The sequence below is a fragment of the Akebia trifoliata genome, chromosome 9, assembly GCF_017979445.1.
Source record: "Akebia trifoliata isolate Shusen 1 chromosome 9, ASM1797944v1, whole genome shotgun sequence".
NCBI lineage: Eukaryota > Viridiplantae > Streptophyta > Magnoliopsida > Ranunculales > Lardizabalaceae > Akebia > Akebia trifoliata.
The window spans coordinates 27,031,108-27,054,509 of NC_141383.1; the positions used below are offsets into that span (position 1 = coordinate 27,031,108).

The window sequence follows — 23,402 nt, forward strand, 5'->3', positions numbered from 1 at the left end:
ACAATTGTGTATCTCAAGAAGTACATGTCACATCAAGAGAGTCAGTTGATTGACTATGCCACGTGGGAGAGTCATTTTATGATGAGAAGGACCTTCTTACGATGTAAGCTTACCCATAAAATAAAACAATAAATTAAGAAAAATGCTCTCCATCATGGGATTCCGGAGTCCCCAATTATAGTTTGTTGTCATACCTTAATCTCGAAGTCAAGATCAGTACTAGCTTGTGTGTTTTTACCTGATAGATATGAGATGGTTGAGGCTAGGGAAGTCCAGTTAAAAATTATTTACTTGATAGATATGAGAGATTTGGAACATTTTTTAGTCTATGATGCTGATCATTGGCCAAGGGACTACGTAAGACCTCTTGTATTGATGGGGGCTTCACATTACTGATATGAAACACCAAGGATAATATTTTTCTTTAATGTATTGTCAATTATCTATACACCAGTACAACATGTCAAGAACATTGAAAACTGTTGAGCAATCTAATACCCTGATTGCATCATGACTTGGTTTTCTGCTTCACACCATATGGAGTAGCCCAAAACCTCTTTGTCAAAGCTCTCAAATGCCAGAGTACAACAAATTGCTCGCTCAGATCCCAGAAACTGATGTGAGAAGGCCTAGTTGGGCTGTGCCTAGACCAGTTTACAGATGAGAATACAAAACAAGAAACCCAAAACCTGTCATCCCTAAACCTCAGACTTCAAAGGGTGCCTCACACAAACTAGATCATCCAATTTATTACCATCCATTTTGTACAAGGAAACACCTCCCATTTCAACATAGTGCTCTTGTGCTTCCTTTCTTAGGCTCTCAAATGGCATGGCTTCCCACTTACCGTAATTTGAATTCTTACGAGTGTCGCTCATGTCTGGTGATCCCGATATGGGCCCACTACGGTGCAGGCCACCCACATTACCCCACACTTTACAACTGCCAAATGGCCCCAATCCACCAGCCTCACTAGCTTGGTTTCTCTTCAAGCGCAGGGCAGCAGCGTGAGCCCTGATTATCACTTCTCTACTTGGCACATCTGACCAGTCTTGCTTCCTCTCGGCTCTCATTGGAGAATGGATCCTAATAACCTGAATATGTATAACCCCATCCATCAAGTCATTAATTGCCTGCATAATTTGGTGTGTACATGCATGAATGTGAGGAACAAAAATTTGTGAACGATTCTTACACCAAGACACTCAAGTAGTTGATAATATGCCCTTCCTTGCAGCGGATTGTGCCCTTTTCTTGGTGTCGAAAAGTAACGGGTCCTAAAAGAAAAACAAAAGCACACAAGTCAATGTCTGAGCCTTGAACTGGTAAAAAATCAGAAAATAGTTATCAACCAAGAAGGCTACAGAAGAAAGTTCAGATCAGCATAAAGAACAATCATATGCATTTTGGTGTGACAGAACATGCAACAGAGACACATATTTAAGTGAAGAGCAGTAACTAAGGAGTCTTCTGAGCAAATAAATTGGGATTCGATATAAATAACAATCCACTTCGTAGGCATGCATGTATATGCACATTTTGCGTCCAGTAACTTCTTTAGCTAGAAGAGTGGTCGCCTTCTCATTAGCCGATCATTGCACTCTAATTCAACTTCCTCTTTTAGTCAGGATTTAGATATTGGAATAGAACCCTAGCCATGTGGAGTTAGAAACCACTACGACTCTGGTCCGAGCAAGATATGGCATGGGTGAGTTATTGGGAAGCTCATCTCATCGACTAAGTAGAGGGACGCAAAAAATCCTGAGAACAGTGACATACTTTGGACTCGGGGAGTACAAGATGACTCCATGCTTCTTATGATTTTAGAAACAAATTTGACATGACGTGTGAATTATGTTCGTCGAACAACATCATCAACATTTTCAAGTTTTTGCATCACACTCATGGTTTTATTTCTCGTCCGAGTCATCTCGGTATTGTCCTTGAACAGGACGGATAGACAAGGCGTCTAACATGTACAAAATCTCGTGAGACGAACGAGATAACTAAGACAATATTTTGAAAATAATTAAAACTCGTCCGAGTCAACTGGGATTTTGTATATTTTAATTAAAATAATTAATTTTTCAAAATTTAAATATTTTTTTATCTAAATAAAATATGATTTTATGATTAAACATCTTCTAATCTACCTTATGTTATAAAAAAGTTATAATTATATATATATATATGAATAAATAATTATACAATGAGTTAAATGGTTTATCTCGTCTGATACGAGCTGTGACTCATCTGAAACAACTTGGTCTCGTCGATGAATGAGACGAGACGTCAACCCGAGATTTAAAACCATGATCACACTACAAACTAAAAATCATGTTAATCCAATAAATAAATAAATAATTTATCAACAACTAGAACACAACAAACATGAAGCATAATAGTTTATATTTACCAAGACACCAAGTTAAACTGCAGCCATCAGTGAAACACCAGCAGGGTCATACTAACCATTCTGTATAGCCAGGGTCCACCGTGAAACCATATATGTCAACAATGTCACACATGGAGAGTGCTAGTTCTATCGATTTCATTCCAGTTCCTTTGGCACCTCTCCGTAGAACTATACCTTGGAAAAGATAAACAGGATTTGGGATACTCTGCATTGTACATTAACAAATTGTTACAAGAATAACAAGGAAATAAGCAAATGTATCTTGGGAAAAGATACTTGGGATTAGTTCATCATCATGTAATAAGGATGTGGACACATGTATGTCTGACACAGTGCCTTTGAGAATCTCGAAATGCCTACATATGCTTAATGTGTATATAATATAATCTTTTAGCTATAGCTAACTCAGAATTAAAAACAAAAAACAAGAAGAAAGATAGAAATACATGAAAGCTAAAACAGAGGACTTTTCTACACCATAATAGAATTTATCAGGAAATGTTGATTAGGCAGGTATAACAGTGCAGCATCTTCACCTTTATCATTGCATTAAAGTCTCTGTGGGTCACACTTTTGATTATGAGCACCTCATCTGCTGCAGAAAAAAAAAAAATTAGGAATGTAAGTTTGAACCTGAAACACATATACAAATTCAAAGTACTTGTGTAATGCTAAAGCAGATAAAATTAAGGCTCCTCATACCAGAAGGAAAAAATACCAAATTTAGAAGAAAGGTGATACCAAAAACAAGATGGCTGGTGATATCAGGATTGGTAGTACATAGGTGGAATAGAAGCCACTTTAGGCAAAGCATTTACCAAATATGTGATTGTTACAAAATTCAAGCTCACCAGATCCATTGAGAATAGCAACCATGTTACGAGCAGCACCCCTCACTACAAGGCGGAAGTCCCTCTTCAGACCAACAAACTTGGCATATTTCTGTATTGTTAACACAAATATAATTTCAATAAGTGGTTTTCTAGTTACGACACTCTCACTTACGGGGAGGAAAAAAAAAGAAAGAAAGAAAGCAGAAAATACAACTATGTGTGAATCACACGGATGATCAAGGTCATCAAACATATAATAGAGAACAGAAGCTTATTGTTGTCCGGTTAATTGAATGTTCCAGATTATTAATGAAAATAGCCAATTGAATTAAAGTATATTTTTTTTTTTTGATAAATATAAAATTGAATTAAAGTATATTATAATTAAATGGGTAAAGATGCCATAAAAGCAAATTTTGCTTGAAAGGGCTGATATTACTGGATGCATTGATCACCGAATGAATCACATGCAAAACTTGTTGAATATGTTTTGTTCACCCAAGCTGAGTATAAACCAACGCCACAGACATCCAATCTATAGGAAGATTAGAGAATGGCTTAGAGAGTTGAGAAACCAGCACTAAGTTGTTATGTTTACCTCATTAACAGGAGCTTCATTGTCTCGTATGACCGCATCATGGCTATCAATCTCTTCTCCAAATTCTGTCTTTAAAAGGTCCCCCGAGTTTCCAACAACTGCACATGTCTGAAACTGGCGGGGGTGAAAAGGTGGTTTTGAGGGTAAAATCAAGTTAAGGTGCTCCTCACATAGGGAACGATTGTAGCATTTATCTGCTCCCCTACAACCAAAGAAACACGAGAAAAATGCTTACCTGATACAGCTGAATTATATTTCTTAACTCAATCTGAGTACCAAGTACCAACTACAAAATCAATCAATCTAACTGGAAGGGTTCGGCATCTTACAACTGTGCAATCCTTTTTGCTGCGTAATCTAGCCATCCATCTGGTCGAGAATCTAGATATTCTCTTGTCAAAACCGTGGTCATGTTACGATACTGCATTGCAGATGATCTTAGTAACTATGAACATTTAAAAAGTAATCATCAAACAAGAGAGGATAAGACTTAACCTGTTCCCACAATAAAATTGCTTCACAAACATCATAATTGTACTCTAGGGGTTCAAAAATTTTGAACTGCGCATTGTACTGTTTAAAAAGAGAGGAAATTTCAGACGAATGCATCTTTAAATTAGTTGAAAAACAAATGTTCTAAGATAAGGAAGAAGAATGAAATGGAAAGCATTAAAACAGAGGTTCAGAGAAGTACTAACCCAGGTGCTGTTTGTGCCTTCAGGAAATTTGAGGATCAGTTTACAGTGGTCCACAATGTGTGCAGTAAGTCCAAGTCCTCTTTTTGCCTATATGCAATTTCAAGGTTTTAGCTCATATTTCAAAAGCAAAACTCAAGTATAAACGGAAGGTACTTATAAAGTGTACAATTTTATAGATAAAGTGAAAGCCATAGGTATTAGCGGACACTTCAAACCCTTAGACATGATATGATCATATGTCATAATGCGTGTAAAAATAAGTAACTTATTTTTGTGATTCTTTACCAGACAGGATTTCTACTTCTTCTCTGTCATGTTAGTACTATTTTTTATATATAAGATTGTCCCTCTGATTTCTACTTCTCAGTCAAGTTATTTCTATATTATTTATCATAAATTCGCGAGCAAGATGAAGTCTTATGCATGATGTGAGCATCACATAGCTTTCACTCTAAAAGAATTTTCTAATATATAACAAACGGCTCAAACAGAACAACAACAACAAAAAATTAAATAAAAATCTCACATCCCCATGAGCCACATTTCGCTTGCTAAATTATAAAGGCTTAAATGGTGTAGACATTTCTGGCTTAAAAATGACTGGCCTTGATCATTTTTATTAATTTCCTTGCAGAAATTCTCCATTTCTGCTGAGTACAATGTGATGTATTTCCCAATTTAAACCACTTGAATCATCAAAGAATAAATAATTTGCTCTATCAAACACAGTAGATCTTGAAAAAGCTTCTGCTGATTATAATTTAAGATAATCTCCAGTTGCAAATCAAAATAAAACACTAACATGAAGACCTTAAACACAGATTGAGTATCAGCTGAAAGCAAAAAAGATTGAAGTAAGGATCGGAAGCTTCTCCTATAACTTTTTTTAATTCAGGATCTTCAGATTACTCGCTAAAGGAATTAGATCATTTAAAGCTTCTTCAATTAGTGTTCTATAGTAAGAATTTAAGATCTAATACAATTTCACGATCTTTTCAAATATATTCAATTAAATGAGCTAAAACAGAGAAACAAAGAGAGAATAGATCTAAGAAGCTTGTTAAACACGCAAAAATGAATCACTGAATCTGAATTCTTACCACACATTGTTGAATACTGGATTGAAAATCAGAGAGAATCCGAATCTCTTCTCTGTTTAGATCGTATTTCTGGTTTCCTGATATAAAGAATTAAAAAAAAAAAAGAAGCTCGGGAGATCAAAATGGCGGAAACCAGTAAGAGAAGAGAAAAATGAGTGTTTACCAGTAAAATAGGAGTTCTGAATGGCAAGAACATAGAGAGAGAAAACTACAGCAGCGCAGATGAGAAGGAGAACGCTAGGTCGTCTGTTGGCGGAGGCCTTGAGACGTTTCAGCATTTCTTCGAGCACAAGTACTGAGCGAGTTGCGTCTCCGACTCAGCTCTCCCGCTTGTACGTCAGGTAAGCTAGCAAAGTGTAGGTTTGTGAAGTGGGGAAGTTAGGAAGCACGTGCCATTCACATGTTAAACAGATTTTGTTAGAGTGTAGCAAAGTGGAATGAGAAATCATACTCCTTGCTAATTGCTATGATGAATCCTTCCAATAAATCAGATAATTATAGCCATCAATTTGTGCATCCTTTGTAACACTATTAATCAAAGAAGATGTATCATCATTGGTTTCATCAATCAAGAACGTGCATTTGGTGCGTCCAACGTTTGAGCCATTCTTCTATTGTGAAGCATGGTTTTAAATCTCGTCCGAGACCAAGATGATTCATCCAATACGTCTCAGTATCATCCACCAATGAGACAGATAGACAAGTCAATATATCGGATGAGATTTAAAATCCAGATTCATTTTTCTCATTGTTGAACAAGATGTCTCAAACACATGGGAAAACTCATCCAAGACAACTTTGACAGACATCAAAATGAGTTTTTAAACCATACCTTGAAGGCACAAATTTATTTAATTATTTATTTTTGGATGGGTAAGTTGGGCTTGAACCCACGACCTCTAGTTGTTTTGCAATATGTCAACCCAAGTGAGCTATGGGTATAGTAAGCCCACTCAAAAAAAAAAAAAAAATTTATTACTACAAATTTAGGAAAAAAATTCAATTAATTACAGGCAGAGGGCAAAGATCACAGTTTGGTATGATTGTCAGAAGAACACATCATAAGGCCAAGGCCTAACACCCAATGTATCACACCTGGACACAATGGTAAAACACAAGATTATTTCAAACCAGGCCAGGTTAGGCCCATTATTTGTAGGATAGGGAAAGAGCAAGCAGTCTTCCTTGCCCTCAAGATAAACGGGTCAGGCTTGTACCAGATATCTTAGATCCGGTTAAAACATGGTGTTCAAATTTGGCTTCCCGTCTCGTTCATGAACAATACCGAGATAATTTGGACAAGACCAGGCTTTTTTTTTTTTTTTTCAGATCCATGAACCAGAAAAAGAGAGAAAAGGTTGTCTCTGGTACACAACGATACCAAGATGACTCGGCCAATTTCAAAATCAAGCTTCCAAATGAATGAATTGGAGGTAGTGCATGCACCCCCTGCATTCAAATATGAATTGAACTTGACAGGCAAAAACAGGAAGGAAAGAATCAGAGAAACTGAGCTTCACAAAGCAGTTCTCCATAAAATCTCTTTCAGAAACTACGTCCCATCAGGGATAATAAGGTTCCAGATATATTTTTCTTTAAAGTCATAAGTAAAACAATGCCTTCTGAGTACTGTAAAGGAAGTCTCAAAGCATTTTTTATTTTACTTAGAAGGATGAACCAGTTTTAAGGAAAATGTATTCAAAATCAATAATGAAAGTGCGAATTTCCATGGGAGACAGCTCCACCAGCAGCTTTACAGGATCAACAGGGCCTCCCCTTGTCACCTTGGGTTCTTCTTCAGGTGCACCTTCTACTTTCCAAATCAATCTCTTCTTCTCCATTTCTGCTCTTTCTTGATTGGCAGACAGGCTCATCTCTGTTATTTTTTTTATCTAAAGAGAATAAAATAACAAGAGACTGTTAAGTATGATCAAATGCTAAGTCGATAAATGTACTTATATAACGCCAAGCAGACTCTCCTTCCTTTTACCTTCTTGCCAGGGAACAGCTTTTTCAGTTCCACACTTGTCATTACTGAAAGGTCCTTGTCCTCCCCCGCCTTATATATTTCAGTTTTCACAACAAAGAACAAATTAAAAAACAAATCACCGAGTACCGACCACAGCATTATCAAACTACTATAAAACAAGATTAATCAGAGGGGACATTTAAATAAAATAAAGGAACGTATCAAATTGGCATCCATTCAAAGGGGATACCACAGTTTCTAATGGTTAACCAAGCTACGGAGAGAAAATAAGACCTCATATACGTGTGCCAACCGAAGGAGAACTTTTCCATCCTCAAGTTCCTGCAGAATTCAAGAGAGTTAATTATAAAGGGAAACAACAACAAAATTTGTAAAACTCCATTTACTGCTGGAATAGAAGATTTGAGAAATGTTTTCACATTTTCAAACCAGCCATCAACAGAACTGCTTCAAGCTAACAAAGCAGACGTTGATGGTGGTTCAAGTCTCTTCAAAGACTTTTTGCCAATTTCTTCCTACAATTTTGAATGAATCAAAGCAAGAAAGAAACCTGTTTCCTTGCACATGGGCAATCCCCTTACCTGGAGTGTTATCAATTGAACATTATCAGGTAAACTGTAGGAGGGCTCCATCCCTGAAAAAGTAGGTATGTGAGAACTCATCCAGTTACCCCCGTCCTGCAAAATGGGAACCAATGGCATAAGAATAGAATCACAGAACCAGAACACTAAAAACAAGTCAACATGAAGGTTTTTCTTTCACCTGTTCTGTGAAGGCTAAGAGAAATGGAGAATATATCTCTTGGCCAAATGAACGACGCCACTTGGCACCCTCTCCTATAGGATCAATTCTGATATAGAAGTTTCCTTGGATCTGTAAAGAAGTATTTATGCCGATAAGAGGTAGCTGCTGTAAAGATTCACATGTTGAGATACAATAGGCAAAAGTAGTTCTCACTCAATGCTTTAAAAGGCATTGGAGGCTTACACCACATGGTCAGCCTCAAGGCAGGGTTTCCTTGCAAAGCTTTGTGCTTTACTATAAAAAAACTAAATAAATAAAGCTTAAAAGCTCATAAGGCACACGACTCACCCAAGGCAGTTTTGAAAAAGGTTGATGCCTTTCATCTTTTACTCCTTTTCTTATGCCTCAGGTCAGAGACTCAGAAGAATGAATGTTACATACATATGTTGGCGATGGCAAGTTGCAATAGATTAGAAAGTTCGTTTTTATTTTGGTCCCTACCCATAGTTGGATAATAAATTAACTATTCTAGATTACATTAAATATATCATTCTCAATTTGAGATGGATCAACATTTTTCCTAAACTTACATTTCCTTGTACTTCTTAATCTTCATTTAAAAAGGAATGTTCATAAGGTTTACGCCTCATGCTTTAGGCTGTGGAAGTGTTCACGTATGCCATTTGAAAACATTTTCTCAATGGGAACCGACTGGAACCCCTTTCCAATACGTGCACGGGATTAGTACATTAGGCATGAGGTGAGATCTTTCAGTCCAAATATAAATTCTGTTACAACCTGGGAGTTGCGCAACCAAGGAGACTTGATTTTGAGAGGAATATACAGATCCCAAATCAGTTAAGAAGTATATTATTTCTTAATCGATTTTGACTTAAAACCTTCACTGTTAGCTGCAAAAGAAATGCATGTTTAAGGTACTATTGAACCATATATTTGTAACTAATATTGTCCTGACTAGTAAGATTAGGTTTCCAGATCTTTGATTTTATATAGAAATACAGATACATATAAGCTTTCCCTAGACCAGCTCATTCTCATGTTTCCTTTCTTGTGGCAGATTTTCTCAAACATATGCCAACTAGTTTACGATAACCTTGAAATTGGAAAACCTAAACTTTATTGATTTAAACAGAGACATTTTGTAATCCAGCACTAATAAGCTTTTCAACCAATAAATTCGTATTAAGTGATAGGCTGGTCTACACTCCATAGTTGGAATCCACTGGATTTCGATAGGGAGATGTGCAAGACTGGAATAAGCGGCAATTGCAAAAAGAACCAAGAAGATAATTTGGTGCTGAAACTATGGGCAAGCTACTTCATAAGACAATATAACCATTGTTGTTATACAGAAAGAGTGATTAATAAAGAACAAGATATTTTTTTCAATGCGACTAATTCCGTATTTAACCATTGCTGTCATACAGTAATTCCGTATTTAACATCAGATAAACAGATGCCATTGGTAAATATCTGTAATTACATGAACTTGTGAACAATAGCTGGGTAAGTTGTGCTTACTGTAAGCCCTGTACATTTGTCAGCGACACAGACAGTTTCATTTAGTGATTCTGCAACACCTTTAGAATCATCATGAAGCAACCTCCTATACGATTAAAGAGAGTTAGAAATCTTGGAGAGTATAGGCAGTGTCAATTATAAATTAGATACATGCATGAAAAAAAATATAATTCATGAAGAAAATTAAGCACTGGAAAGGGAAGAATAAAACCTATGGAGCATCAGCTCTATTTGTCCATCCACAATGCTGGATCCACCCACAGCTCGGTCGACCATAACTGAGAACTCAGTCCTGTTGTCTTCCATGTATATTCCAAGGTTAATCTGAAAGTAGAAACTGCATTATACGGAGCTGAAAGAGACTAACAAAACTACACACAGGATTTTAAAAGTTTCCCGATGACCGTACAAGATAATAAGAACCCTACAGAATGGTGAATGTGTTGAGAGTGACAAGAGGTCATCTTAAACAGAAACCTACAATATTTGAAGCAAATACATTTAAGGCTGTATGTGGCAGACGGCTGAATTAGAAAAGTTGCTTTCGAAACAATCATCCCTTTAAAAACAAGATAACACAGCTAAAAAGTTGAAAGCAATATGGATATAAATTCGTGAAGCTGCTTAGTGGGTTGTGAACTTGGTAATTTTGTAAAAAGTCTTCTGTCCAATTCGATCCTTCCTTCTTTGGGCTTGAACCTATGGCTCTATTGGTTGACATGTTGTGTCTTTACCATGAGGAGAGTTCATTTCCATATATATATATATATATATATATATACTAAAGTTAGAGGAAAAAGACAACTTAAATAATCACCAATATAAAGAAGATAAGGAATGATATCCACTAGAGACGAGTTCCACTGTAAACTCTCAAACCCCTAATTTTAGCAAGTAATATACAATGAAAAATACAGTGTGCAATCATTTCCCTCATAACAGAAACATACAGGGTAATAGTTTCCAGCAACCGGTTGTTTTACTTGCAGGTCCCAGTCTGTTCTGTAATCTCGAATCTGCAAATCAAATAAAATGTTCAAATCGTTATATGTATATATATATGGCATTAGCAGCATGAACCCATTGCAACAAACAACTGTTCAAGATTCTCATCACCCCCATCATATTAAATACTAATAATGTAATTGTGCTTTTCAGGGTAAGTAAAACTACAGTTGAATTTATTGGATACAAGTACATGATAATGTAGCATACTCTTTTAATGAAGTCTCGTCCATTAGAATCTGTATAGAATGTTTTATTGGTCTTCATGGTAGTCGTAATTGTTGTTGCGATCTCTTTCCCAATTCTATCATCGACAGGTATTGGACCAACCTATAATTGAGGATATTATCGATGAGTAGAGATCCAGCACAATATTACTAGAAACTATGACAACTATAATAGTAGCAATGAAAATATTTGTTAATACACAGATCAATGCACAAGAAGGTAAGCTTACAGTAAATTCTACTTCCGCATGCTCCTTTCCCTTGTAGACTCTGGTGATCTACAATTACTTGCAGTACAACTTTAATGAAAACCACAATGCACATAGGTAATATAAAATCCAAACATCTACCGTAGATTGGTATTGTCTATGAGAATATCAAACTATAAGGCAAAAATCTATGTTAAATGCTTGCAGCTATACCAATTATATCTCATAGATGAGAATCTTGATACCTCTAACTCTCTGAGCTATCACAAAAGTCATTATAACGTTAAAGGGAATCTACAACTATGAAGGAAAAGAAAAAGACTGAGTTGACAACTTAAACCAAGGATTCTACTTATAACACTCCATTGGATCTAATTTATATAAAACCTTTGCATTTTTAAAATATTCTTTATATGTATGACAGTAGTTAAGCATTCATGGTCAATCAGGTACTCGAATTTCAAACAATTTTTTTTCTTTAACTGAAAGATATGGTTGATTGTTAAATTTCAGACCAAAAGAAAATTCTGGGCATTATTTCTCGGTCAATTGGTTCTTGTTTTAAAGAAAAATTCTTAAATTTCTGCATATTCTGTACAACATTTAATGGTGCTGGCCAGATCCAGTGTCTGTATCACTCTGAGAATAAATAATTGAATTTAATTGTGCAACGTAATTCTTATTTAATGAATTTTTGGGCTTAAGTTTGGTTAAAGGTTTGATTTTCTATCATTGATAATCATCAACATATCTTCTTGTCTTCTATTAACTTTATCAGCATGATAATTCACACACACACACACAAAAGGACCGCAAAGTTCTTGTGTCCAGGAAAAGCACCTGATGTATCCATGGATTGATCTGTTGGTGTACTTCATCCAATACTGGTCCCTGAACAACAGTCAAAGGAACCTGAAACAATAAAATGACTCTTTCACTTGAGACGCTACATCGTATAGCAGTAAACTTTGGGAACAGATTGAAGCGTCCTTTAAATAGTATGTCAATTCAAAGGAAAAGACTAATTTGCACTAAAATGTTTTTTCACTTGAGATGCTAAATCATATAGCAGTAAACTTTGGGGACAGATTGAAGAGTCCTCTAAATAGTGTGTCTCTTCAAAGGAAAGACTAATTTTCCTTTATGAGAATCAATAATGGTCATCGTTCTTAACAATGAAGGGGGAAAAAATTCCAGTAGATGTGCCCCATTTATCAAAAGTAGGGGCACCCAAGTCACTTCCCTAAACTTATAGGGTATGTATGATTACACAAAAAATTGGTGGGAAAATACAATTCGCCACGTGCTTGATTCCACATCTTCACAGGAAAAACCCATTTTCCCATAGGAAACAAGTTTCCGCCTTCACCAACCTCCCCTGAGAAAATGAGTTTTTTCGTTAAGCCAAGAAAATCCTAATTTTATTGCAAGGGGGTCATGTGAGAGGCCGCAGACTTGCTAACTGAAGCAGTTCAGGTCTTGTCCACATGGAGGGATTAGTGACAACAGTGACTCTGGATTCTGCCTAAACCAAGGGAATGGCCGCACCAACAAGAAGAGGAAGGAAGTTCGAAACTAAGGAATAACAGTCCGCCAGAAAGGAATGGGTCAAGGCCAGAAGCAGGGCCTTCAGTTATTCTGAAATGTCTCCACTCCTGTTCCATTTGAGTACTGCGGTATTTATAATCCAAGGAACCAATCAGGTCTCAAGGGACCCTGTCCCCTACTCTCTCCTTTTGCAATGGCTGGCATGGTCAGAATTTGTAGCCTGATCTTCCAGCAAATCAGCTGCCCATTCTGTTTTCATACATGCCAGGCATTTGCCTCTGATTGCTAGTCCAAGGTTGGCGCAGTTATCTCAATGTAGCTTATCAATGAAGTCGCCTTCCTCCTATCTGCTTCGACGTCCTCGATAATGGCTGTCTTGCCACCTGTTCAACTATAAAGGTCCCATTGCTAGGTGGTCCTTCCCACTGCCACCATCCACAGATTCTTTTCTCAAGATTAACCCCGAACCCAAGACTAAAACTAAACTCTCTTCTCCCATTTTCTTGTGCAATCGAACTTCTAAAATCATATTTTCCAAAAACAGAATTTCCCGAGAAAATGTTTTTCTCAACAATCATACTCACCCTTTATAACAGTTCTTCATAGATCATCAACAACAACGATCACATAGTGCATGATTATATTAATTATTTTAAAATATATTATGTACCTGTCCTTCAGATTTTATGGGAAATCTACCATTTGGACGGAAGATGTATGCTCCTGAGGCCTTCAAGGAAAATAATGATACATGGTAATGTCATTTAAATAGGAGATTCTGATTCAAGCAATTCAAAACCAAACCAAGAGAGGTCCAAAAAAACACCCACCTGAGGATCTGTATCACTTCCGTCATTTCCAGGATAAAAAATGTAAGATTGTTCCCAAATCGCTTTGACCTTCAATAATAAACATGAATGACATCAGATATAAAGAAAATGCTGAAGAGGAAACAACAAAGAAAAAGAAAGCAAAGATGCATAAAAAACCGACAGCAGTAACAATAATAGAAACTAGTTTTATTCTTTTTATGCTTGGAGAAATGTAACTGGGATGGATTTTTTTAAGCAGAGTAAGAAGAAACACATTAATCAAATAAAATAGTATCCTACGCAAACAAAACAAAAGAAAACACGTTACCGAGCTTCTACTGTTAATATAATTAGTAAGTTTGTCTCCATCTACAGAATAAGTGAGCCTTAGATTTCCTTTCCCAACTTCTATAGTGCCATTTTCACCTCCTTGTAATGTGTGTACTGTTGATATGGTCGAACTAGTACCTGAAATTGCAAAAGATAAATAATAGAACACAGTTTTATACCAGTAACTTGGAGAAATATTTTTTTTTTTTTTTTTTCTATTTTGACCAGATTTCAGGAATATTTGCATTAGGTACGAACTAGATGGGTTAACCTGCCCGTTTTGTACTTGAGACAATGTAAGTACTGAAACCAAGAGGTGGTACAGAAGCCGAAAATGCGAGCCAATATTTAGGCGTATCACTTGGGGATTTACCCAAGTATGCCTTTACATAGTAGTTTCTCATGCCCTCAGAGACATTTGAAAGAGGTAAGAGTTGTGATTCAATTTCTCTTCCACTGGAGTCCTGAACAGCTACTGATTCACTGAGAACCTGTAGCAAGTTCGACAATGTAAGGAGAAACATGCAAAACTAATACCCAAAATATTTCAATGCGATTTTTTCACCAGAAAAGAAGTAATCATGAATATCTAAGTGTTCCCATATCACCCACCACACCTTTCAAAAAGATGATCTCTCATGGCACCGATTACGTCCCAAAACCGCTTTAAATGCAGCTTAAATATTGAGTTTACTAAACCATTCTAAATGCATCATAAATATTAAATAGTAAGAAACAACTATAAACTAACAGTTATAGACCATGTTCCTGTACAAGACCTAAAACAAAGACTAAAAGGCTTACCATTGCATCTGCAAGTCTTTGTTTAAACAGACCCATCTCATCAAGCTATTTTATACATCATTTAATATTAATTCAACAAATATTTACTTATGAGAAAGGGTCCACTGGGCCTTTCATCTCCCCTTCTTTAGGTTTCTTTTGTGTTACTTTAACAGTTTCCTTTGTTGTCATCTGTTTAAAGAGGCCAATACTATTGCATACCAGTACCACAGATTTACAAGAAATAACAAACAAGAATCAGAACCAAGCATAATGAAAAAACAAACTATTCCATAATACATAGCTAGTATTCAAGATTATTTTTTCGAAGATACGCTTCCAATTTCACGTCAAGTTTTTCAGTCTATACTTTTCAATTGAATTTTCATGCAACTCTCAAGTATATTTTAGTTCATTCACTTAAGGTCTTTACGTGTTTCATATTCTTGGATTCAAAGTTGTATGCAAGTAGTTCCTAGTTTGTATTCTGGTGTGTGGTCAAACATAGCACACAAACAGTTCTTTTGCTTTGTGTCAATTTCTAACCCACAGAAATGTATCTAAATTCTAAAATAAGGCCGAATTCAATGTAGATCAAATGAAGAGTAAAAATTCAGTTGACAGTACAGCCATCCCATTAAGAGATCAAGCGGGACCTAGTGTGCACACTTGAAACATTAAAAGGAACAGACACTAAAACATGATGGGGTAACTTTCCAAAATTAACTCCCAACTGCAGAAAAGATGGTGGCATAGAGAAAAATAGAACCACTTACAGGAATTCGAACTACATCCTCCCTCTTCCACCCAAGAGGATTGTAGACAACAATAACCTACAGAAGAAAAGACAGAGAAAGATAGAATTCATAATAGAAGTTTGTAGTCTTCTATTCAATGAAAAAGAAACCAATTTTTAACCTTACCAAGCTTTTCTCCGGAGACAAATCAACTTCTGATGGAGGACAATAACTTATATTCAAAAGAGGACACTGCAAAAGAAAGCCACATGTGATGATCCATCTGTGCTTTCACTTCAAAATAAAAGAGAATACATTGCTTGACCCTAATTTTTGCATAAAATCAACAAACTTCGATATTTAGAATAATCCAGAAACCAGTTTCATGGGTCTATATGTATCAAAGTACAGAACTTATATAAAATTTCAAACTCATTTTTATTCCCCTTTTCTGTTTCAACTTTTGCCAGAAGAATAATTTTATCAAGAAACAAATGGTAAAAATGAAGGGGTTAATGCAAGAAAAGCTAAGTTAGGAATACAATTATCCCAGGAAGCAGTAAAAGTAGTTTGTTGTTATAGTGATCAGTGCATATTAATTTATTCCATTTCACATAGATGTGAAATTGTAATAAATAAATAAAAGAAGGAAAAAAAACTACTCAGTTTATGAATTTTATGCAGTGAGTATGACAGTATGAGATACAAATCAATACATACAGAAGTTCAAGTTTGCTGAATAAAGAAAAAAAAAGAAGGAAAAGCTAACAATTTACATATGAAATAATGTATAGACTCCAGACGACAAACTTTAAGATTGACTCTTGGAAACATTGTTCCATTAAGGTAATGATGAAAAGGAGATGAATAATATTTAGCAACAGCCACATTCTAAAAAAGGCCGCAAAAGCTTTTAATGAGTGCTGAAGTAATCATCCATATAATCACTACAAGTTATTTTGAAATTGGTGTACTTTGAGAATTTTCATGTCACATTTTCATTCTATATATATCCTAGAAGTATATATGATTGGATTCTTCTAAGGTAACCTTATACAAATATAAAAAAGTTGGTTCAAACTATGAAGTACAAACAGCTTGCTAGCATAAAATTTTGCCTGTTCAAATTTAGTTACTGGTTTCTTGCATCCAGAATTTGATGTCGACTCCACCAAGCAAGCAAGTGAAGATGCAACCAACTCCTCAGCCTGGGAGAAATAGTGAAGTACGTGTGACCATCTCACAAACAAAGGGCTAGTGAAAGCAATAGTAGAAGAATATTGCTATGGTAGAAATAAATGTCACCTCCACATAACCCATTGACAGCCGTTTTGCATAATCATTAGCCACATGTTGCTTTTCTGTTCCAGTAACTGCATCATGATGTTGAGCAATTGCCAACGCATCGGCCAAAGCATCTGTGTTGGGCCCTGAATTTTTCCTACCTAGAAAAAATTCTAATTGCCTTGCAGCCTGATTCATACGTCAGAAACTTATTAGCAATAAAGATTTACAACTGCAAGAAGACCGTGACAGTTTAGATCCTGATATAAAAAAGAACGATGCACAAAAATCTTACCAAATAGTAACCACTCATCACTCTGACAAATCGTTTGATGGCTGGCCTACTTGTAAAGTATCCTGTCCAGTATGCATTTGCACGATCTGCATATCTGATAGCCTCATGCTTCAATTAGTAAGAAGATGTGAAAATGAAATATAAATGAGTGGGTAATTCCACCTCTCAAGACATTCTACTCACGGGAAGAAGTCATCATTCTTGATTGGCCAGGATTCTTTTGCGGCATATTTTGCATCAGTGTAAATGGATGGGGTTGAATAAAGGGCATTGACACGCCCATCCTATAAGTATTACAAACAGGATGATTTCAATAACAGTGAAGAGTTCTTGAATGATAAAATAAGAGAAAAAGGGTATGAATCCAAGAAAGACCACATAATTTAATCAAATTACTTCCCAAGAATGAAAAGTAGTAGCCTATTATCAATCTTAAAAAAAAAGCAGTAGCCCATAGATTGACCAAAACAAACAGCCAAAGGTGAAAACGGATATCTTGGTGAACTACTACTCACTAAAGAATATCCTTCCTCCCCACTAAGGACAAAGTGAGTTCTGGAAGGAAATATGTTGTTGGCACCATTCTGTGTCATTCAAAGCGTCATTACATGTACTTTAAGTGTTTATTATGTCATGTCTGTAACTGTATTTGAGATTGTGATCATGCTTCTGATTGGCGGACTGACTTCCAACACTCATTTAGGATGGTGACTTACCAACCTTTAGAGGCTCAAGAGATCAATTAAATTATATTTAATCACATTAAAAAGATTGCAAAGTTCCTCTATTTCAGAATTGTAAAAAGGGCATAAATTCGATTGATTGAAATGGCCTTATAGACGATCAATTGGATGATCCAATCAATCGATTGACCAACTATCAAAGATTCAATCAATTGTTTCAATTTTCGATCAATCGATTTTTGAAAAAAATTTGTCAAGTTCTCTGACAGAAAAAACGATTGATCGAGCAGAAGTTCGATCAATGTATTGATGATCAAGAATCAGTCGGATGAAGCAATCGATTGAACGTGATTTTTCCAGCAATACAGAAACATCTATTATGCTTTTTCTTCAAAACTTCGATAGGCATCCACTCTTAGGGTTCTAGAAAGATACCTTCTCAACAGAGAAACCCTAATTGAGCAACTCTATGATATACGGTATAAGGACTTTGTCAAGAGCATCTTAGAGACATTCCAAGACTCTACATTGTTGCATGAATATGTTATCATGATTGTGTAGAGATCTCGTATTTGAGATCTGTGAGGAATGGACTGAAATTGCCCGATCCGTGAGAAGCGAATTAGAGTTGCAAGTGTAGCAGAGGCAGTTCATGGATTCAAAGCACAAATGACAGAGACGCGCAAAGAAAATCAGAGGCTGGTCATGGAATCAAATCAGTTGTGTCATCTGGTTGTGCATGGATCTCTTGTACTCCTATTAACTCTTAAAGCACGTTTGCATCTGGACAAGGTCCTGTGATTTTTTCTTCCATGTAAAAAAATGTGTATATCTATGCTGTGTGAATGTTATGGTCAATTGAACAATATAAATAAATACTTATGGTATCTATATTGGTCAGATTGATTCAATCGATCTTTCTTTTATATTTGTTTAAATGCATAGTCAAGGGAAGGTATATTGAAATTTCAAGCCTGTGCAACTAGGTCTCTAAGACAAGCACAAGTGATTCAATTAGAAGAGGAATCACTGAATCAAATCTTCCCAACTTGGATGCTACACCTACAGAATTCTAATATAATTATCAGATTTTACATTTCTACCCACTGAAGCCCTTTATCAGCACCTTCTTAATTGAAGCAAGGTATCCTTTCATTGTTACTTCAATGCATAAGCATGACGAAGAAATGTAAAATAGTTATTAGATAAAAGCATTACTTTCCAACCTACATAATACTAGGCCAAACAAATTAAAATATTAATAAAAGAACAACCATGATTAAAGTCGAGGATGAAAAAGCATATGTATCGCCCCTAGTACAAGTGTTCTCTAGATGAATTTTGAAGGAACACTTACCAATTTGACATAATGGATGAGCTTGTCCATGTTTCGGAACCATGTGGTTGCATATTGATACTTAAAATCAGTTCCCATGGTCCACATAATATGATCTGTGCGAGTTATGTTAGCCTGAAATAGGAAAAAAGATAAGCTAGTAAATGTGAAGTTACTCTGACGTACAAAAAAAAGCTGAGAAAGGAAAACTACTAGGTGCTTCATGTTTTTTCTTTAGCATTTCAATCCGACCGAACGTAGAGTGTCAGAATGTCAAAAAAGTCAGAGTACTTATGACATCTCAAGTTAGCGACTCCTCTTTGAAATTCATCCTCAGACCCCGACAAATATTATTCCCCAAAACCTTAATTTGGTGACTATGGTAGATTGGTAGTCACAGTTAAGATGATTTAAGTTCAGAACACATGCATTTCGTATGCTTAAAAGAACTTATAGCATGGCAAATTTCTAGCCATAAAAAGAAACATTCCAACTGTAAGAAGACACAAATCGGGCCAGGAAGAAATCCATACCCGTAGACTGATACAATTTTAAAAAATAAAATAAAATCCTGCTTACCTGTGATACTGCAGCAGCTACAAAGTCATTAACTCTCTCTTGAACATTGTAATCAAACAAATTGATGTTATCCTTCAATCAAGAACCGGAACACGAAATAAATTTACGTACAAACTAATGTTCAACAACCCTCCAGAAATTATTTTTTAAGGAGTTACCTGAACAACAATGGCGTTATCATTAACTTCAAAGTAGAAAGCACTGGGTGGTTCATAATTCTCAGGGAATGCACCAGCAAAGATCTGCAAAATTTAAAGAAGAGACTCGGTACAAAATTTTAATAACAACCAACACAAGATAGAAGAACATAGCAGTGTTTGATTCGCATCGATTCCAATCCTAATTGGGATTTGGAGTTCAGGATAAATTTTAATGATTGGGAGCTAATTGAGGTGACATCTTTCCTTGATCTCCTGCATTCGGTTCATCTCAATGAAAGCGAACAGGATAGGTGGGAATGGAAGTGGGCTAAGGACTCGAGATTCTTTGTAAGGTCCTTACATGAGTGGCTCATCCCTCTTGTTGAGCGATCCTTTTCGGGGTTCATCATTTGGTCCAAATCAGTTCCCTCAAAAATTTCTTTTTTTGTTTGGTTGGCCTCCCTTGGTAGGATTCTTACGATGGATAACTTGAATGTTTAAGGTTGGATCACCCCCAATTGTTGTCCCCTTTGCTTGAGGGATGGGGAATCCATTGATCATATCTTAATTCACTGCCCCTTTGCCCATAATATTTGGTCTATCTTCCTTGGTCTTTTCCGTATTAGTTGGGTCCTTCCGAGTAAGTTCTCCTCTTTGTTAACAGAATGGGTCAGCAATGATTTTCACCCCAGAAAAAGACTCCTGTGGGCTATGCTTCCATCGGCGATTGCTTGGGGATTGTGGAACGAGAGAAATAACAGGGTGTTCAACGGTAAGGTTAGAAGTTCTCATGCAGGCTATTTGGAGATCTTGGGTTCCTTATACCTTTGGTCAAAACAACATATAGAGTTTGCAGGGTTATCTTTTGATGATTTTGTTTTTAGATGAAACTCTTTTTGTAATCTTTGATATTTATTTCTCTTGTTTTTTGTTCTTTGCGAGGCTTCCTTGGCCTCCTTGTAATTTGTCCCCCCCCCCCTTCTTTTTCAATATATTATACTTTTCAAAAAAAAAAAAAAACATAGCAAATATTCAGAGTCTCCATTAATGTCCCTTTTCATGAATCCAATTATGTAAGTTCACCTGTGCAGTCGAACCAAGGGTCTTAGAACCCCGCCATACAACCTCAAGACTCTTTTCCTTTTTCCTCTTTTCTCTGTCTTGGTAGTCAATTCGACCAAAGAAAAGAGAGTCGAATCCAACCTACACCAAAAAAGAAGTATGTGTTACATAACTTATATAGAAACGTATCAATGGACCATTTCTGCCATGATCATATGTTAATTATAATATTTCCTCAAAGAAAAATTATAATTTCCCTGAATCTCCTATAAAGAAGAAAAAAACAAGACCAAAAGGATAAAACAATAAGATGGAGAGAGAAGGCACACCTCTGCCCCCAACAAGTAAGCTTGCACTGCTGAATGTCCAAATGGATCGATTTGCCAACCGATTCTTGGTGTCTGACCGAATTCCTTCTTAATAAATCGATGCCCCAGAGTTGTCTGATCGATCATGTCAATGTAATAAGGTGCCGCCTCGTCATGCATGCACATACCCCCATTTCTGCCAAAACCCAAGGCCCATGAGCCAATAAAAAAAAGTTTTTTTTTTTCCGACCGCTTCAAGAATATACCTTAACCTTATAATTACAATGGATTTCATAGGGATTGAAGAGTGCTAAATGGAACAAACTTAATTCACTGAAATTTTTTAACAAATAAGTGAGATACTACATGAACTCTAGTTGACCAGAGCTGACAAGCTGCTTCACTGTATTTTGGACTTTTGGGCTCTGGTCATCCCACCAACGCTGGAAAAATGCCTGCATTGATCAAGCCGACCACACTTGCATTGAAAATCCATCAAAGAAATCAATAAATGAACTCAGACTGATACAATTTTAAAATTTTGGTCCAGTTTGGATCGCCATTATACACCAAAGAGTATATTTTTAATCTTAAGCTAATTCTCTTTGGTACAAAAAAGATGATCTATGGATCCAACCAAGTTATTTATCTTACCAGCTCCACATAAATAAATTTTCGATTTTTATCAGCCAACAATGCCTGAACCACAGAATCCAACACGTTTTGAACACAAGCAATCTACACAACAGAATGACAAATAAACAGTTTAAATCTGCTTGAACTCGATTTATATCAAATAAATAAATAAAGATTAAAATTTGAGTGTAAAAGAAAGAGAGAGAGAGAGAGAGACCTGGATCGAATTGTTGGAACCAACGTAGTACTGATCGACCGTCTTCAACCATCCGACGTCATCGTGCGTGTGAGGAACCAAATGAACATTAATTTTACCAGGAACAATACTGGACGAAGTGTTGTAGGCGATATATTTGGACTCTGCAGAGAAAAAAACCAAGAAGTAGAGCAGAAGAACCACTACTGTCGCCATTGATGTCGCAGGTCTAATTGGATCAGTTGGAGTAGATGAGATCAAAGAGGAAAAATAGATGGAGAGAAACTGAAAAGTTCTTTCATGAGTAAGGGTTTTGCAGGTTGCATCTTTCAAAGATGTTTCAGCCTTTTAAATGGCAAGTTTTCATTGTTGCTGTCGAATTTGAGAGACAGCTGAGATGCTGTGTCTTGGAAAGATTTACGCTGTCCCAAATGCGTTCGCGGGAAAACGATTGTGTTGGTCGAAATCTCAGCCGTTCGATTCCACAATCCTTTTGAGATCTGATTCAGTCTCCTTTCTTAGGTCAACTCTCCGTATCATAAATACAAAGATAAGGTTCACTCACTCGTGGTCCCACTGACCTGACCTATGTTGTTTGGCCCATCTCTTGAATACAATAATATTCGAATCCAAATTCAAATCTAAATTTTTTATCTAATATCCAAATTTGAATACAAATCTAATAGATGTTATAAAACTCTATTTAAATTCGAATCCAATTATCCTTTCGAATATCGGATAATATCCGATTAGAATTTGAATAATTTGAATATATAAAAAAATACATAATTTTTCATTATTAAAATAAATTTATTATATATTATACAATTTATATAATAAATAAATCAAATAAAATAATATATATTATATTATTTATTTAAAAATTTAATCAAATAAAATAATATATATTATATACTATTTTGAATCAGATTCAAATTTTCGACTATCCATTGACACCCCTACCTCTTGGTGGACATAGATGTTAAAAATAAATGAGATTAGTGAATTCTATCCATTGGATTTAAGCCTCTTTGATTGGTTATTACCATCAGAAGTCGATACTCTATAGCACTTTTTTCTTGTAGCTCCCTGAAATTTTTTAAGAAGATCGGGAGTTCTACATCGACACTAAAATCAATTTGTTTAAATTTGGGAGTTCAATGACTGTTTATTTTTAAATATTTGATCTACCTAAAACAATTAAATTGTTTAATTATATATTTTGAAATCTTTTTTGAGCCATGTTGTTAATATAATTCTCTATCAAGTGTGAGAAAATGTAACACAAGCTTCAATGGCAATTTTGGACCG

The 23,402-nt window shown here is 35.9% G+C and overlaps 2 protein-coding genes across 3 annotated transcripts; both read right to left on the minus strand.

The window, feature by feature from the left end:
- Positions 1–398: 398 nt before the first annotated feature.
- On the minus strand, positions 399–6,007 carry LOC147395167 (sialyltransferase-like protein 1). Of its 2 annotated transcripts, none has more exons than XM_086453167.1 (11): positions 5,809–6,007; positions 5,646–5,722; positions 4,546–4,632; positions 4,343–4,420; positions 4,177–4,268; positions 3,848–4,049; positions 3,268–3,358; positions 2,953–3,008; positions 2,473–2,621; positions 1,196–1,277; positions 399–1,094 (listed from the first exon to the last, which is right to left on the minus strand). In XM_086453167.1, exons 1-11 carry the CDS (start codon positions 5,921–5,923, stop codon positions 699–701), a joined length of 1,425 nt encoding a protein of 474 aa, XP_086309293.1. In that variant the 5' UTR covers positions 5,924–6,007; the 3' UTR covers positions 399–698. The 2 variants fall into 2 exon arrangements, with proteins under 2 accessions (XP_086309293.1, XP_086309292.1); XM_086453166.1 differs by having other exon boundaries at positions 2,953–3,011; positions 5,809–5,998.
- Positions 6,008–7,160: 1,153 nt separating this feature from the next.
- LOC147395168 (putative alpha-mannosidase At5g13980) lies at positions 7,161–22,538 on the minus strand. The gene is made up of 29 exons (XM_086453164.1): positions 22,113–22,538; positions 21,914–21,997; positions 21,626–21,714; positions 21,281–21,455; positions 20,973–21,092; positions 19,908–19,991; positions 19,750–19,821; positions 19,192–19,305; positions 17,335–17,435; positions 17,152–17,245; positions 16,878–17,045; positions 16,691–16,780; positions 15,759–15,824; positions 15,612–15,668; positions 14,324–14,543; positions 14,051–14,190; positions 13,741–13,809; positions 13,581–13,640; positions 12,203–12,274; positions 11,384–11,431; positions 11,137–11,256; positions 10,872–10,937; positions 10,133–10,245; positions 9,922–10,006; positions 8,398–8,508; positions 8,217–8,312; positions 7,909–7,956; positions 7,636–7,704; positions 7,161–7,537 (listed from the first exon to the last, which is right to left on the minus strand). The coding sequence occupies exons 1-29, from the start codon at positions 22,305–22,307 to the stop codon at positions 7,310–7,312; spliced, it is 3,054 nt and encodes a 1,017-aa protein (XP_086309290.1). The 5' UTR covers positions 22,308–22,538; the 3' UTR covers positions 7,161–7,309.
- Between the last annotated feature and the right edge of the window lie 864 nt (positions 22,539–23,402).

Bases quoted from the DNA above. Each gene is read 5' to 3' on its own strand.
- LOC147395168 (XM_086453164.1), bottom strand. From the start codon at position 22,307: ATGGCGACAGTAGTGGTTCTTCTGCTCTACTTCTTGGTTTTTTTCTCT. The intron at 21,093-21,280 runs GTGTGCCTTCTC...TTTTTGGTGTAG, and splicing joins CTTACTTGTTGGGGGCAGAG to GTTGGATTCGACTCTCTTTT. The intron at 14,191-14,323 runs GTTAACCCATCT...TTGCAATTTCAG, and splicing joins CTCAAGTACAAAACGGGCAG to GTACTAGTTCGACCATATCA.
- LOC147395167 (XM_086453166.1), bottom strand. From the start codon at position 5,923: ATGCTGAAACGTCTCAAGGCCTCCGCCAACAGACGACCTAGCGTTCTC. The intron at 3,359-3,847 runs GTAAACATAACA...TTAACAATACAG, and splicing joins ATGAAGCTCCTGTTAATGAG to AAATATGCCAAGTTTGTTGG. The intron at 1,095-1,195 runs GTAAGAATCGTT...ATACATATTCAG, and splicing joins AACTACTTGAGTGTCTTGGT to GTTATTAGGATCCATTCTCC.